This window comes from Schistocerca piceifrons, chromosome X (assembly GCF_021461385.2).
Source record: "Schistocerca piceifrons isolate TAMUIC-IGC-003096 chromosome X, iqSchPice1.1, whole genome shotgun sequence".
Classification (NCBI taxonomy): Eukaryota; Metazoa; Arthropoda; class Insecta; order Orthoptera; family Acrididae; genus Schistocerca; species Schistocerca piceifrons.
Window position 1 is genome coordinate 253,572,610 of NC_060149.1, and position 18,341 is coordinate 253,590,950.

General features: G+C 36.1%; 1 protein-coding gene across 2 annotated transcripts in view; it reads right to left on the reverse strand.

Annotated features, from left to right (window-relative positions):
* The window catches only part of LOC124723194 (glucose-6-phosphate 1-dehydrogenase), a 303,988-nt gene extending 302,324 nt beyond the window's left edge, over positions 1 to 1,664 (reverse strand). Inside the window, exon 1 of one of the 2 annotated variants that reach the window (XM_047248384.1) lies at positions 1,537 to 1,567. In XM_047248384.1, coding sequence (XP_047104340.1) covers positions 1,537 to 1,552 — 16 coding nt within the window. In that variant the 5' untranslated portion in view covers positions 1,553 to 1,567. Of the gene's footprint in view, positions 1 to 1,536 lie in introns of both variants that reach the window. The other variant, XM_047248385.1, reaches the window with a different exon arrangement.
* Between the last annotated feature and the right edge of the window lie 16,677 nt (positions 1,665 to 18,341).

Below are 18,341 nucleotides of genomic sequence, written 5' to 3' on the forward strand. Positions count from 1 at the left end.
CAAACATTCCTTCACAAATGAAAATCCGGGGGTATTGCCCCAATTTAATTCTCGAACCACTGCAAAGATGAGAGATACAGATATTAGTGCGAGTGGTGTTGAGAAACAGCTGAAGTCGTTAAAACTGAACAAAACTCCAAGACCTGATGGAACCCTATCAGATACTATATCGAATTTACGACTAAGGCCCTCCTTTAACAATACTCGACCACAGACCCTCAAACAATAAACCTTACTCAATAGTTGGTAGAAAGCACGCGTAAAACTCCTCTCCAAGATGTGTACCAGAAGTAATCGACAAAACGCCTAATATCCTGTGTTGTGTGAATGTTGTAGAATATTAGAGCATATTCTGAGCTCAGATATAATATCTCGAACAGAATGACCTGTATGTCCAGCAGAATGGATTCCGAAAACTTCGATCATGTGCAACTTGCACTTTTCTCCCATGACGTCCTGAAAGCCCTCGATCAAGGTAGTCAGGTAGATGCAGCATTTCCCGATTGCCGAAAAGCATTTGTCTCTTTATCACATCTACGTTTATTGTCAAGAGTACGACTGTATGGGGTATCAAGCGAAATTTGTGGTACAGAGGACGCAACATTTTATCTTGGATGGAGAGTCATCGACAGATGAAGTAACTTCGGGAGTGCCACAGGGAACTGTGTTAGGATCATTGCTGTTCATGTTATATATTAATTACCTTGCCAACAATATTAATAGTAACATCAGAAATTTCCCAGATGATATAGTTACCGGTATCTATAATGAAGGATTGTCTGAAAAAGCTTCACAAATATTCAGTCAGATTTTGATAAGATTTCAAAGTTGTTTTAAACATTGAAAAATGTAAAACAGCGCACTTCACAATACGAAAAAACGTAGTATCCCACGACTACTATACTGACGAATCGCAACTGGAATCGGTCAACTCATAGAAACACCTGGGTTTGGCACTCTTTTAGGGATATGAAATGGAACGAATATGTGGACTCAGTCGTAGGTTAAGCATCGAAAGAATACTAGGTAAACGCAGTCTGCAAGGGATATTGCTTACAAACCACTCGTAAAACCCATCCTAGAATGCTGCTCAAGTATGTGGGACCCACAACAACGAGGACTACCTGGGGGGGTGGGGGTTGTGTGTACTGAACGTATACAAAGAAGGGCAGCACGAATGGTCACAAGTTCTTTCAGAAGCGGCACCTCATGAAAATCTAAAGGACTGCTTGCAGGCTGTCACTCTTCACATCGCAATGTCAAACGTGTTCAAAATCGAGAATTTTAATCAGCAATTTGAATGCTTATCTTGTTGGCATGCTATACTGCCAGTGTACTTAATGCTTTTGGTATAATCAATCATTTCTCACGAGAACTATCGTCTATTCGGTCAAAAGACTTTTTTCCGAATCAGAATTATGGATGAAGCAAGTATGATGAAAACTGAAAAATCTACAGCATCGCTGGAAAACTAACATATTCGTATCTGCTGTATGGCAACAGCACCACAAACTACTGAAATTCACATAAAATTACCTTTCTTCGTAGCCATGACTTCTCGTTTAGTTCTCACTTGCTCCACGTCCACCACAGGCAAGCCGGCGCAAAATACTGACTCGCAGCAGGTTGTTGCGAAAGCTTTTGAGTTTGCGGTAGATGGCAGTAGTCAACGGCCCTTGGGCCCGTTCTCAGCCGGCCCGTGCGTCGCGCCGACCGCGCTTTTAGGCTGTTATGAAATATTATTTACCCCCAAACGAAATTACTCTGCATCATTTCACATTTACTCAGCATGATTCTATTCTTAACGCCAACTCTAGAGTTTAACAGTGTTTCCGCTAAAACAACTCTGTGTGTAACGCTAAAAAAAAACTCGGAAAAAAATAACGTATTCAATTTCCTTTCTGGAGCAATTACGGGAACAGTACTTTCCGAGATCTGCGAAAGAAAGCGGCCCCTTTCAGTCCCGACAGAGTATTCTGGAGAGTCTTTACTTACGAACTTGCTCTTTAATCTTCACTATTGGGTGTATCTTAAATGCAGTTGAAGCGTATGTGCAGCAACTCCGTATTTCAATTATTCGAGTATAACAACAGTTTGTGAAAGCACATACTTCTTCCAGATGACCGTATTTTTATATAACATTCTGTTTTCATCAGTCCAAACGTTGCAAATGCAATCTCTCATCATATGGTTTGCTATTTGTTTGAAAGGTGGTCATTGTTTTCATTCTGGCCATCACTACCTAAATTTTATTTGTAGCCATAATCTGATTTCTTTTTTTAAACCACATATTTCAGTAAATATTAACAAGCTATTGGACAAAGTGCTATGAGTAACTTTCGCTGACAATCAGCACCTATTCTGTATTACAGCAGAAGTGTATTCTCCCTGAACAAATCTGATCAATAAGTCACTTACAAACACAGATTTATGTCACAGCACGAACCTTATCCAATTATTGAATTGAACACCTTCAAATCCCCCCCCCCCCCACACACACACAAACTTATACATGACAAAAAATTACTCTTCTAATGTCATCACCATGCTGATTTCAAATAATTTTTGATTATGTTATACTTGGTGATCACTAGACAATTCAGGAGTTTTTGGAATGACAGGATACATTATGAAACTTAAGTTTCATTGTGTATGAAATTTCAGGATGCAACACTCGCTGAACAATGTGCAAAACATGACAGGCATCAAGCACAAGTTTCCAGTATACTGCTCCAACAACCACTGTTGCTTCATCACTGAATGATTACACACAAATAAAAGAATAGTGGCAAGTGGTATTGTCAACAGAAGATCAGTCAGTGATTGATATATAGAAAGAACAATCTGTGATTTAAACAAAAACCATAATGATCTACGAGCTATGTTTATAAATCCAAGTAAGTCCTTAAGCAATAAATGCTTGGATAAAGACAGTCTTCATTTAAATATGTTAACTTTAGCTTTGCCCGAACAGGCCATGAAGGCCCAATGGGACCGACTGGCTGCCGTGTCATCCTCAGCCCACAAGCGTCACTGGATGTGGATATGGAGGGGTATGTGGTCAGCACACTGCTCTCCTGGCTGTATATCAGTTTACGAGATCGTAGCCGCTACTTCACAATCAAATAGTTTGGTTCACAAAGGCTGCGTACACCCCGCTCGCCAACAGCACTTGGCAGACTGGATGGTCACCCACCCAAGTGCTAGCCCAGCCCCTCTACAGTGCTTAACTTTGGTGATCTGACGGGAACCGATGTTGCCATTGGCCATTTAAATAGGTTAAGATCCAAAATTCTTAGTAGAATGTTTGCTGATGCACATAAAATTCTGAATAATAGGGGAAACTTGTAAGAAAAGATGAGGATGAGGAACAGTGATTGGGAACAACAAGTTAGATCAAAATGGTACCCAAGAAAGAGTATGGTCAAAACCATAAATGACAAAGAATTTCCCTACATAATGCACTTGAGTATAAATAGTCTAAGTGCCAGCTTTTCAAACAAGAGCCATTAAGCTGACAAATTACAAATTACTCTTTCTGAATGTAAAAATATCAATGTCATTTTCCTCAATGAACATTGGCTTACATTTGATAATATTAAAATTCTTAATAAAATCGAAAATTTCGACATAGCAAACAGCTTTTGTAAATGAGAAAAAATCAAATTGAGGCACTGGCATACTTACTCATTCTGATATAAAATATGAAATGATTTTAATCATCTGAATGAATAGTGTGGATTTGAAAGATGCTGTATTGAACTGACAGAACTAAATGTCATAGAAGTTTCTATTTACACGGTACCATAGAAAGCTACAATTAAAGCTTTTCTGGTGAAATTCCAGTGCCTGCTTGAAAATCTCAGCAAAGAAAAAAATGAAAAAGATTGTAATAGCTGCTGGCTTCAATATTAATTTCATAGTTGAAAGCAATGATGTGTCCAGATTCACTGACTTCACAAAAAAGCTTAGCATTCAAAGTAAATGACTTGGAACACCCAAATGTAAATGCACAGTCAATGACCTGTACTTTGTTTACAGTTGGGAATATCTGACCATTCTGCATTATTCACTACACAACCAAAAATTAAGAAAGAGATTTTATGTAACAAAAGCCATATGAAAAGGAACTTAATGAAGAAAAAATAAAAACACATTCAAATACATTTAGTAATGAATTAAGAAAGGTTAAATGTTCCTATGACAGCTGTACTTCACACAGTAGCAACTTTCACAAGTTTTTAAGTAGCTTTCTTGAAACGAAAACTTTTCCACTTAGAACAACATGTAACAAAAGACTAGTAAACTTAAATGGATAAGTCGGAGTTAAAAATTTCTAGTGCCAGGAAGAGGGAACTCCACAATTCACTGAAATATAACAACAACAGATTACGTTAGACATTGTACTGCTACTGTATATCTGAAAAGGTTGTGAAGGCAGCTAAACAAATGGCAAAAAAAGTTCATCATGCAACATAAAAGTAAGACAAAAGCAGTGTGGTTCATTGTCAAATTATAGTGATGCAGTAGAGTTAGTAGCAATGAAATTTCTAGGATTAAAGTAGATGGTAGCTTTACATTGCAAACTCAGCTCAAATATCAGAGCAGCATTTAAATGACTTCATCATAAATGTGACAAAGTCAGATGTTGACATAGCACAGTATCTGAGTAAAGTAAATCCCTTTGAACTCCACCAAGAAGTTTATTTATTTTATCCATCTCTCAGCACTAACATGAAGCCAAGTATCTCACAGATTTTTTAAAAAGCCACAAATAAAGAATGTGGAAAATGTTATATTATCACTAAAAAACTCTACTGGGTGAGATGGGATACCCACAAAAGTGATTAAAGCAGTGTGTGACATAATAGCACCTCTCCTAACAAAAATAATCAACCAATCTTTTGAACTGGGATGCTTTCCTGTTATGTTGAAGTATGCCAAAGTCAGACCCCTGTTCAAGAAAGAGTTGAGGGAAGACATGGGAAACTACTGCACTATTTTTAGTCTTCCAGTCCTGTCAAAAGTGTTAGAGAAAGTAGATGCAAACCATATCAAAAATTTTATAGTAGTAGGTGATATTATTATTAGCAAGCAATTTGGATTCCAACCAGCAATAACACTCTGGATGCAATGAATAACTTTATTGAAAAGATATGAAAATCGCTGGATCAGACAAGTCAAGTTGCAGATATCTTCTGTGATCTTACTAAAGCATTTCATTATGTGATGAAGGCCTTGCTTATCTACAAATATGGGATTAAGGGCAATGCTCTGAAATGGCTCACAGTATACTTCTACAACAGACAACAAAGGGTAAATATCACTTCAAATGCAGTGAATTCTTATTCTAAATGGAGTACAGTATCGCAAAGTGTTCCTCAAGGCTCCATTTTGGGGACAGTTTTGTTCCTATTCTACATAACTGACTTACCCGTAAATACAAATTCCCATCAGTTCTGTTTGAAGATGATACTTCTGTTCTAATTGAAGATGACGATGCAGAGAAAATTGCAAGCTCCATCAAAAGCTAACTGGATACATTAGAAAACTGGTTCCAGTTAAATGGGTTGAAACTGAAGATTGAAAAAAATATATATTGTACACTTCAATATCAAATATTTGAAATGTATGGAATTTCAAATACAACATAACAATCATCTTATGGAAGAAGTTGACACAATCCACTTCCTACAACTAAATCTGGACAAGCACTCAGCTGGAATACATATATTGACATCCTATCAAATAAACTAAGCAGCTTTGCATTTGCAATGCAAATACTAGAAAATCCTACTGACATGAGTACACGAAAAATGGCATACCATAGTTATTTTTAATCTGTCATTGTATAATTTTCTGGAAAGTTCAAATAGTGTATCTTGAATACTGAAACTACAGAACAAAATCATCAGATACATGTGTACTGCACAGCAAACAGAATGTTGCTTCCCATTATTTTGGAAATTGCAAATTCTAACTGTTCCCCCCATATACACTAATGAAATTATAATTTTCCTACACAGCAGACCAAAATTATTTGATGAGAATCATTGTAAGCACACATACAACAACAGAAATGAAAAGAATTTTATGCTTCCCACACTCCAATTGAAATTATATGCATGGACACTGCAGTATATGCTGATGACAATATGTAATAAGTTAATGGACAAAAACATATTTCCATGAAAGCAGAGGTTCTAAACACAAGGCTACAGCACATTCAGTGGGAGAAATGCTACTATTCAGAAGGACAATTAAAAAAAGGATGAAATGATAATTTGAACAAGAGGTAATTAAATGTTAGGTTTTTTTATTGTATGTATATGTAAGAAAACTATCCTACAGTATATTGTCTGTGTCACATGGTGGGTGATCAAGTAGGTGTGTATCCCAAACCTATCCTCAATTATTTTATGAACAGAAGCTTCAACATGCGTAGAACATTGCTATGTATTGTCCAACATGACATTAAAGCAATCTCACCCATGAAAAATGGACCATACTGCTGTAGAGTGGCTTGCTTGCCTCACTTATGCAGATAACCGTACTGTAGGTTTAACAATATTAGAGGGGTATCTGTGGAGAGTTCATATGATTCCTAAAGTGGGACATTTTCAATAGCTGCATGGGTAACAGTGTGGATGATTGATCTGGCCATTTGTCATTATGGCCATGCCATTTTGGTATTATGAATAGCTGAAAGCAAGGAGATGCTACAGCTCTTATATTTCTTGAAGATATGCAGCTCTATTATATGGTTTAGAGATGGTGGCATCCTCTTGAGAAAAATATTCCCGAGCTAAAACAGAGGGTCTACGTAGGAGGTTGCTGTCATCAGAAAAAAACAAATCTGCCATTATACAAGTTAGAGTGTGGAATGTTAGATTGCTTAATTGAGTACACATGTTAGAGAACTTTAAAAGAAAAATGGATAGGCTGATGTTAGATGTGGCGTAAATTAGTAAATTGAGGTCAAAGGAAGAACAAGCCCTCTAGTCAGATGAGTACAGGATTAGCAACTCAAAATGAAACAAGTGTAATAGAGAATCTGAAGATAAGAATGGAGGTAAAGTACTCCGAACAGTGTAGTGAATGGACTGTCATAGTCACAACAGACAAAAACCCAAGACACCCACACTCATTCTAGCCCTGCACATGGTGAACAGAGTTGAAAGATGCATGATGAGATAAGCAATATTATTCATTTATGTTAACAGAGGCAAAAATTTAATTGTATTGTAGGACTGGAATTCAACAGTAGAAACAAAGTGAAGGAAAAAAAGTAGAACATGGACTGGGAGGAAGGACTCCAAGGGAATGCCACCTGCTACAATTTTGCAGAGAGCAAAATTTAATCATTTATAACATTTTAGTGAAGAATTCTGAAAGAGGGTTGTGTATGTGGAAGAGACTTTGAGACCTGAAAGGTTTCACATTTACTATGTATTGGTGAGACATAGATATATAACTCAAATTTCAAACTGCAAAATATTTCCACAAGCAGATGTAAACATTGGCCTTAATTTATTATGAATTGTATATTAAAACTGAAACAATAGCAAAAAGGTAAAAAATTAAGGAGATGGGCCATAGATAAGTTGAAAGAACCAGAGGTTAAGAGTTTGAAAGGAGTATTTAGGCAACTACTGCCTGAACAGGGGAAAGCAACACAAAAGATGAATGTGTAGCTTTATGAGATAGTATAATGTAGGCAGCAGAGGAACAGCTTGGTAAAAAGACAATGTCCAATAAAAATCCTTAAATAATATGAGATACTGAATGTAATTGATGAAAGGAAAAAAATGCAAAATGCAGCAAATGGAGGAAACAAAATGTAATACAGATGCCCAAATAATGAGACAGACATAAAGTGCAAACTTGGAAAGCAGCAGTGCCTATAGGGAAAATGTAAAGCTGTAGGAGCATGCATGGCTTAAATACATATATTAAAGAAACCTTTGGAGTAAAGAGGAGCAGCTGTACGAATATCATGAGGTGATATGGCAAGTTAGTATTAAGCAAAGGAGGGAAGGCTGAAAGGTGGAAGGAATATACAGCAAGGTTATACAAAGGAAATAACCTTGATGACAATAATACGAAAAAGGACAATGAAGTGGATGAAAATGTGATGGGAAATGCAATACTGCACAACAATTTGGCAGAGCACTGAAATACCTAGGTCAAAACCACACAGCTGAAATAGATGACATTCTCTCAGAATTACTAAAATCCTTGGAGGAAAAAAACCATTACAAATATGAATATATGACACAGGTTCAATATCCTCAGACTTGAAGAACCACCTTGTATGTTGAATCACAATATATGAAAAAAGTTTTCAGGTTTAATGAAAAATGTAATAATCCCAATAAAAACAAAATTAACGTACTGACAGGTCTGAATATTACCAAACCATCCATTTAATAAGTCTTGGATGAAAAACACTACCATGAATAAACATCAGAAGAATGGTAGAAGCCAACCTTGAGAAAATACTTCGGGTTCTAGAGAAATGTCAGAACACATGAAGCAGTACTGGCCCTACGACTTACTTTAGAAGATATGCTGAAGAAAGATAATCCCACATTTATAACATTTGTAACTTTAGGAAAAACTTTTGTCATTGTTCACCATAATACATTCTCTGAAGTTATCAGGGATAAAATATAAGGAGGAAACATTAGGGTTGTAGCATATCCTCCATATTTTGTCTTCGCAGTCGCTGCAACAGCGATACATAGGGGTTGTAGTAAATTTCTAGATTCCTCGCTTAAAGCTGGTCTCTGAAACTTTGTATGGTGATCTACCTACTGTGCTTCTTCCTTTCTGTCGTGCTAGACCTAGATAAATAGGTAGGGTCCTGGGAACAAGAGGCACGAGACCTACTTTCTCATCACCTAAGAAATTAAAGGGTCTGCTGTGCCTGGTTAAGGACTGCCTTAGTTTCAAGGTGCTTGGAATTTATAACATTCTTTGTGAGTGTGGAAGCAATTACATCAACCAGCCTATCTGTACCATTAACAATCACTGTGCAGAAAACCTATGGCACATTAAAAATCAAGAACTTGAGAAATCAGCAGTTGCTGAGTACCAGTTCACAAATAAACAAAGAATGAAACTAAACATTTGTCCCTTGCTTCTATATACTGGGATTCTGTTATTAAAGAAGCAGTACAAATTAGAATCTGCAAGAACAACTTCAACTAGTGCAGTGGTTGTAATCTTAATGGTGTATGGAAGTGACATCTTGATGGTGTTTAACTGTTTATGTTTCTATGAGAGCAGTGTCACTAGCAGTGCAGATATGAACACAGTCTCTTATAGTATGACATAATGCTAATGTATACCAACCAGTCACATGCTGCATACGGGCTATAAATTGCCCCAACAGCAGCCACAACATTATGTTGTTCCTAATGAAGATAATGAAGGATTTTGTCAAAAGCTAAAGATTTTACCCAGATTTGGCACAACAAGTAAACCGATAATGTTTTATACATAAATCAGGTGGTATTGAGGGAATTAGATTAGGAAATGAGACACTAAAAGTGGTAGATGAGTTTTGCTATTTTGCCAGTACAATAACTGACAAATGCTGAATGAAAAATAATATAAAATGCTTTCTGGAAACAGCAAGTAAAGCATTTCTGAAAAACAGAAATTTGCTAACAGTGATTATAAATGTGTTAGGAGGTATTTTCCAGAAAGCATTTGTTTCTAGAGTAACTTTATATTGAAGTGAAACATGGACAATATAGAGACCAGAGAGTAGTTGAAGTACTGTTACCGAGCAATGCTTAAAATTAGGTTGGTAGACTGAGTAACTAGTGAGGAGGTACTGAACTGAACTCAGGAGAAAATAAATTTATGACAACTGGATGAAAGGAAAGAATATGATGATTTGACACATCCAGAGGCATCAAGGGACAGTTAATTTGGTAATAGAGGGAAGTTTCGGAGGTAAACTATGTAAACAGAGATCAAAGCTTGATAGCAGTAAGCAAGTGGAGGTAGAATGCAGTAGTTGTAAAGAGATGACAAGATGTGCACAAGATGTGCACAAGATGGGCTTGTGCATATAACTGTATCAAACCAATCTTTGAAATGATGACCACAACAGCAGTATTATAGCATTGCTGTGAGAGATGTGTAAATTTACTAAGGTTCTCTCACAACAGGTAACATCTCACAACAGAACACTACACATATCCTAGAAAATGGTCAGTACCACCTTTTTCACTGCTGGTGTCTCTCTAAACTACTACTTTGTTGGCAGATATATCTATTTCCAGGCCAAGCAGTCACACTTTGTTTTGGAAATGTAGTGGTACACTCAGAACTCGCCAAATTTTTTCTTCCAGAACAGGATAACCTTCTGCAGCGTAGCAAATTAAGTAGTCCATACATCAGTCATTCACTGGCCCTTCTTTCAGATTCTTTGGCACCCACCAAACACTAACTTGACAACATTTCAGTTTTTTATGCAAAAAATGAAATCCAACCTGAAATTTTTAATGTAAGATCAATAATTGTACACCAGTTATCAAGACACTTACTGTGTATATGATCAGTGGTTGATGAATAAATGACAATTAATATAAGAACTTTTGAATCACTCCATGAAGTTTCACAAAAGGGTCTGTTGGTCATTCTGAGTACCTTGTACAATGATTGTCATATCTGGTTGTATTACAGCTATCACTAGCAACCAAAAAATGTGTCAAATTGGTAATATTTACATGGTCCTCTTTAAAGAATATACATTACCTGGAAATGTTCCTGTGGTCATTACAGCCTTCTTCCATATGCTTAAAAAGAAGCAATAGCTCTGTCAGACACAAGTGGACAATAGAAACATTTATGGCAACTCTGTTAACTTATTCATTTATCTGCCCAAACTTCACTCACTGAAGTCTTCATGAGTGTTCATATAGATACTAGCATTTTTTTGACTGGCATAATATTCTGATGACCTATCTCATTGTCACCATCAGGTGCTCCTGATGTACCGATCTGTTGAGGGAGCTGCTCTCCCCTTTATACCTACCCCTCTACCTCTTCCTGGCAGTTAAGAGGTCCAGCCCCATAATTGATAATCATTCAGATGCACTCTGTACATGGTCCTTTCTCAATATTGTGTATCTCTCTTATACAGAGGATATATCTGCAAAGGTCAGCTGTATGATAAAGAAACATGGTGTCAAATGTATGTCATACCCATTGACCACGACAAGTGACCTGCTTGGCAGTGTAAAGGACAATTCATGCTTATGGAAGTCATGACTTTACAGTATCCCACGTAAATGTGGTGTTATACATTGGTCAAGTGAGCAGAAATGTGGAGATTTGATGTGTGGAACACCATCAACACTACACTGAGCTGGGACAGCCCAATAAATCTGTGATGGCTGAGCAATCTTGGAGAACAAGCACTCCATTAATTATTATGAAAGAAAAGCCTTGCCCATGACTCCAAGGATTTGGGACAGTGTCATTAGGGAAGCAACTGATATCAGGCTATGGGGAAGCCTTATCAAAGTGACATTGCGTATCTACTCAGCAAGAGTTATGATCCAATGCTTAAATCATTGAAGGAGCACCAGAATTTTGTTATTTTGAAAATAAAACAGTCACTTCTTTAGCACCCTCTCATCAAGTAGCAGATGCAGAAAAAAAAGTCAATGGGCTTGCACGGGCAGACAATAATGCAGTACAGAGCAACAACTGTGTGATGTTGCCCAGGGATGAGGTGGCAATGGACCACTTAAGGCCAACAGATTATGACTGCAAGTACAAACTGCATACGCAATGCCTCCAAATTGTGAGCAGGTGTGGGGAATGGATGGCAGACAGCATATCATTGAAAGGACTAAAAGAAGGCCATGGAAGGGGTTAGAGTACAGGTATGAAGGGAAGAGCACCTGGCTGAATGCCTGCGAATATTTCAATCATTATAAGAGCTAGAACAACATGAGAAGTCACTTCTATTTCTCAGTAACCTGTAATGCAAAACAGGTATGCAACCAGGCATAAAATTGTCAACAAACTACTTCTAGAAATGACCACAAGTTTTGGGAAATAAGGCACAGATTAGAATACAGGAAAATCTGTATCTACAATACTATATATAGTGATTGCCTTCAAAATTGCATTTCTTTCAAGAAACAAATCTACAACAATTTTTTTGTTTCACAGGGATCTAGAGATTAAATAATCACTGTAGTGGTAGCACATAAAAAAGTGTTTCAATGTCACACAGAAAAATGAGGGAAAGTTTCATACACAAAATTTGTGCACTTACTACTGCACTTACAAACAATGCGTCTAACTTAAAAACAGACACCTTTGATTTTTATTGTCCACTATACTAAGTCATTGCAGTAATGCAATAAAAGATATACCTCACATGACAAGAGCGTAGCATCTTGAATCATAACATGAAAGTAATTCCTTCCACTACCCCACACCTCCCTCACCCACACTGTTCTTGATTCTCACTCTTTGCACATAAGATGACTTGGCTCATTGGATAATTTGAAGAAGTTGTGTATGCAGTGGAACACAGTTGTTTATCATGAGGGAGGCACAATGGTAGATACAGTAAAAAGAGACACGGGCTACACTGAGTTAGTAGAACATAATCTCATCCCAAGAAAGGTTCATATTTTAACTGAGAACATGCATCACTTGACTATCACATTTTTTTCCTACTCTCATCTCCTTCTTCAGTGACAATGTCACTTGCAAATTTTGCATGTGGACATTCATCACAAATTTCATTTATTGAAGGAAGATTAGGATAAAACATACCATTGGCAATGAGTCATTAGACATGGCAATTTTAGAGATGGTGATTCATGTCAGAATAAAATTTAAGCATGAACATACATGATGTAATGTTTTTAATATCATGCATTGGTACAGGTTCTTTTTTTCTTCTTCTTCAACTGTATTACACAATCATTTGCATCAACTGCCCAGCACTAAATGCAGATAATATGTCACATTCATTATTCAGCTTTGACTTCAGATTTTAATCCACTGCAGAGGCTTTAAAATCTTCAGTTGCATGTCATTTACATATAATACAAAACAACGTTCTTTTACAACACCTTTCATCTTTACACTTTCTTATGACTGATTTATAAATTGGCTTCTTTTTCACAATGAAGGATAATGATCATGTATATGATAAAATGAGCACTGATTCACAGGAAGAGTAGCATTAATGGCAGATGCAAGTAAAACCAACCATTTACTTACCATCTCCACCCCCCCCCCTTTCACACACACACACACACACACACACACACACACACACACACAGTCACTCTTCAGTTAGGCATTTGGCAGTCACGAACAAACAATACTTTCCTCTCTTTTCAAAATGTAAAAACCATTATGCCCACTGCCTTTTTCTGACCAATTTCTTTCAGATTTTATGAGAAAGTTAGAGCATTCTATATATCAGCTTGCAACACACATATACATCTAACTGTACAGTGAAAACATATGCAGTGGCATGCACAAAAACACTACTTCTGTAAATTACCTCAACACTGAATGGTTGTGTATTAATAAATATTGTCACAATTATTGTAGTGACATAACATTACAAATAAAAAGGATAACATCTTTAAAAAAGTAAGAGCATGTACAACTGCTGTTAATAGGGTGTGATGCTCTTTTCAAAATATAGAAGAGTGTTAACAAGGTTATCCAGTTTTTGAAAGTTCAAGTATGTACAAAAATGCAAATCAAACAAAGATATCTAAAGATACCTAAATGTATCTTTCACTATATATGTAACAATTATTCCTCAAAATAATAATTATATTCAATACTTTTTGGTTTCACACTCAACATTGTGGAAAGAAAAAAGAACAGTATCTATTAACTTCATTCAAAATATATAGCTGACTAAGTGCTAACTGCCATTCCAAGACCCACATCCTCATACCACAGAACGAAGGATCAAAACAAATGTCAAATATTGGTACTGACACAACTTGCAGATGAAAATTCTAATCTGATTGCACATGGAACTTCCCAGTGACAAATATAGGGCACATGCAGAAATTGCCAAAGGTCTAGGCAATTAAGAGACAAAAATATGTAATGCCACCAGCTTGCAAAATGTATTGATAATAGCAAATTATGTTGTAACAAGATATGATGACACTGAAACTCAAAATGTTTTCTTAATGCCAATATTTAGAAAATAATAAATAACACTGATTTTTGATGATTAATAAACAAAGGACATTATAGAGAGGTTAACAGAAGGTGAAGTGATTGATATCTTCTAAAATCTAAGAAAAATGGTAATTTTAGCTTAAATTATATAAAACTATTAATCTATGAAACAAATGTGGCCTAAGGAACATGTTAAATAATCACTGCAAATATCAGTGAAATATGTTGAATTAAATATTTGCAGTGATATATTTTCTTAGGTTAAGCATCAGTGTAAACAGACAAGTGTAGCCAGTAAGAAAATGTTCAATTAAGTGTGTATTAATGGCTTTCTCTGCAATTTCAAACAGATATTCTTTCAATAAAGATGACACTATAAGCATGTATTTGATAAAACTGAACACAAACATCGCATCCATGAAAGGAGCGGAAGCAAAATAGGATTTCCGGCAGTTCCTTGCTCGCATGCACAACTGAATATATTCTGGCCTAGCCAACAAACGTCATCTATCTGGACAGAGTAAAGGTAGTATACGGAAGTTCCTTCCTCTTGTTACCCGTTCATTAATTATTATAATTAATGTCTGAAAGCATCTTCCCTGCAAAATTAGAGCACCAAGTATTATCTTTGTGGGCTCACGGAAACTGATGTACAGGCAGTTCTGTTTATTAGTAGTCAAACTTGTCTGTTTTAATATGTTAATCAGCACAGCATGAACCTGACTGTACACATGTCATTCAACACAATTATTGTATCTGATACATAATACTTTGTTAACACAGTTGCACATCAGTTGCAAGAGAACCATACTAAGTCTACACTTTCAGATCTACAAAAACCATATAAATACAGTATGTAAAGTGATCTATGACAGAAATGAAATATATGACAGTTATCTAAGACAAAGCTAATTATCAACTGTACATTTATCATATCTATAATCATTACAAATTAGTCCATTACAAGAGAACTAAACATAACACCACTATCGGTCATGTATATTATATTACTTAACTATTTCCCCTATTTATTTCATTTTTATCACTGATCTCTCATATGCTGTTGCTTCATTATTTTATAGATTTGAAGTTGGCCATATAGACAAACTGGTGATCTTATAATTTACGTGCAACCGTGACACCAAATAAACGTATTAAACATGAAAAGTTGCTGATCTCTCTCGGTATCATGTTTGCCCCCCTTAATATACAATATACTCTCACAACATGTGATACACACACACACACAGAGAGAGAGAGAGAGAGAGAGAGAGAGAGAGAGAGAGAGAGAGTGTGTGTGTGTGTGTGTGTGTGTGTGTGTGTGTGTGTGTGTGTGTGTGTGTGGGCGCGCGCGTGGGGGTTGCACATGAACACATGTGTGCTCTCTAACTTGTCAAAAGATTTCTTCTACAAGCTAGTGAAGTTTTCAGTCTCTTCTGCATGTTCCCATAGGTGACACAGTGCTTCAGCTATTTGTTAAGAGGTCTTTTTTATTCCTTAATTCCTTATGGTCTTTGGTATTAATCTAGAATGGATAGTTTTCACAGCATGTCAACTTTATAATACCCATAAATACCATGCAATTTTAACTGATCCAGAGTCTTACTTCACCCTTTTCAAACACTTGACAATTTGTAACTATTTTCAGTTACCTGCTGCTTCTTTTTTACTCATCCAACAGTGTTAATGTATAATATGTTAATGAACTAACATTATTACTGTTTTACTTTTTCACTAAGAGTCCATTTATCCTGACTGCTTGCCCCTACATTTCCCTTTCCATACTAGTAATACTCCCACTTCAGACATCCCTCATACATTATTCCATATTCTGGATTAATCAATTCGCTCTATTGTGCAATTTTTTTTATGTGCATGACACTCTTACCCAACCAACATTTAGCAACACATTCATTTTCTCTCCAGGCCAACTGTTTTCTGAATAACACATTAGTCTCAATTTTATCAACCTTTCACACTATATTGTTACAGCAAGGTTTCCCCTTTGTCTTTCTGTTCCTGATAGTAATTTGGCACACACACTTTTTCTGCTTTCACATGAAATTGCTACATCTATCTACAACAAAGTTTTAATCATAGACTTCAGTGCCATCCATAAGCCCTCTAACAGATTCAAAGCAATGTAAAATTTCAACCCCATGATCATGAAAGAACACCAGTAAACACACAGAGAACACGTATTACCTTACTTACACCTTTTACACATCATTGTTTCTTACATCAAAATAAGAAAATGACTTACTGACTTAGTTAATATCCTACATGTACGACCTTGGGAAGCCAGCCTGTCATTTTCATAAAATTGTTTTGCAATGTCTATGTGTATTTTGCAAGTCAATTTTCCAGTCATGCCAACATGTTTTCTGAATTAACCCAAACAAATATTTATGGTATCACTTATTATATCTTTCTTTATAGTATCATAAAGTATACAGTAATATACGTGCATGCACACAATGTTTAATGTGGTGGGCAATGCAAGGTGCCTAATGTGACTGAAAAGGATTTCAGATAAATTAACTGCAAAACAAAAACGTATTTGTAGCCGTTGGGAACTGCAAGTCTTTGTATTCAACAGTGTTTATCAAATACAAAGTAGATACAAAAAGTCAGTTCAACATATGACCTAAATGGGGGTTGGGGAAAATCATATATAAGATAGAACTTCTTGTTTACATTCTCCAGGGTATCAAATCATATTCATATTTATCAGTGGCTTATTACAAAACTTAATCACTGCAGCATATTAGGGAATACACAAATTCTGATTTTAAGGCATCTGATTCTAGGGGGAAGGTCTTTGGCAAAATAGCTGGTGGCAGTGAAAAAATATATTACTAGGGACTATTAGGAACATACTGATCCCTGGAAAGGTTGAAGGCAGCTAAAATGTACCATTAATCAAGCAGAATAGCTAATTATTATATCTCAATAACACAAAAGCATTCAATTGTACTTTTATAACAACAGTGGATGATTACGGCCTCTTAGTTTGCCATAAGAATAAAAAGAAACTAGAAATTAAGTCCCAGGATAACAAAACATATTTGTTCTTGTCAGATGACAAACATCTGTCTAGGAAAATGGAGATATGTACTCATTTGCTTTGTCCAAACTCATGGCTCTAATCCTAGGTGTCATATGTTCATTTTCTACCACGAGTTTGTGGGCAGCTAATATTTCTATGGAAATAAAATGTCTACAATGCAAGCTTTATAGTATAAAATTAAAGTAATTTGTCAAAATTCCATTTTGATAAAGTTAATCGTTCCATCCTAAATGATGTCAAATGTACAACATAAAATGTGGCTGATCTTGAGTGACATCATGGCAGCCGATATAAGTTATCCGTCTGTCGTCAAATCCCATGACATTTTACGATTCCAATTAATGATTATGATCTGAACATTTAGAATGTGGTTCTACAGAAAGATCTACTGCCAACATATTTTGGACTGCATTTCTGTATGGATATTTTCCAGTGTTAACATTCTACAGATCCAGTATACTAAAAACGAGTAATACATTATGAAATAGAATTTTTGCACACCAGCATCAATTTTTTTTTACTGATCCACAACTTATTTTTCAGTTTACATCTTCAGTTTCATGCATAATACCACTTCTTTTTCAGTCCTTCACTGTTAAAATGATTATATGTGGGCTCAAAGCAAAATTACTTAGTTTTGATCTCATCTTCTTGTGGCTGAACAAAAGCCTTTGATGCGTACAGTTGTAACTTCCATTGCAGCAGATTTACATTTTTATTAACAAAGATGCAGAGTGCTTACTATGCATCGTTGTTAATAATACATAAAATGGTACAGACACAGCTAATAAAATGTTGGAAATAAGAATGTCCTGCTAGCTACACACAAACCTCCTACTGTTTTACATTGGGCAGTCATTACTATAAACATATTATTGGTTAGGAATGCAAGACGACCGAAACAGGCCAACATTAATTAATTAATGCAGTAAGTGAATTAATTTCAGTCTACTGCTGTATTTGAGATCCTTCCCCCCCCCCCCCCCCCCCACTTTAGGGTAGCTCCCTAATAGTCTTGTGGCTTGCTGTATTTCAAGTTTACACTCCATTAGCACATCTTTCTCTATTA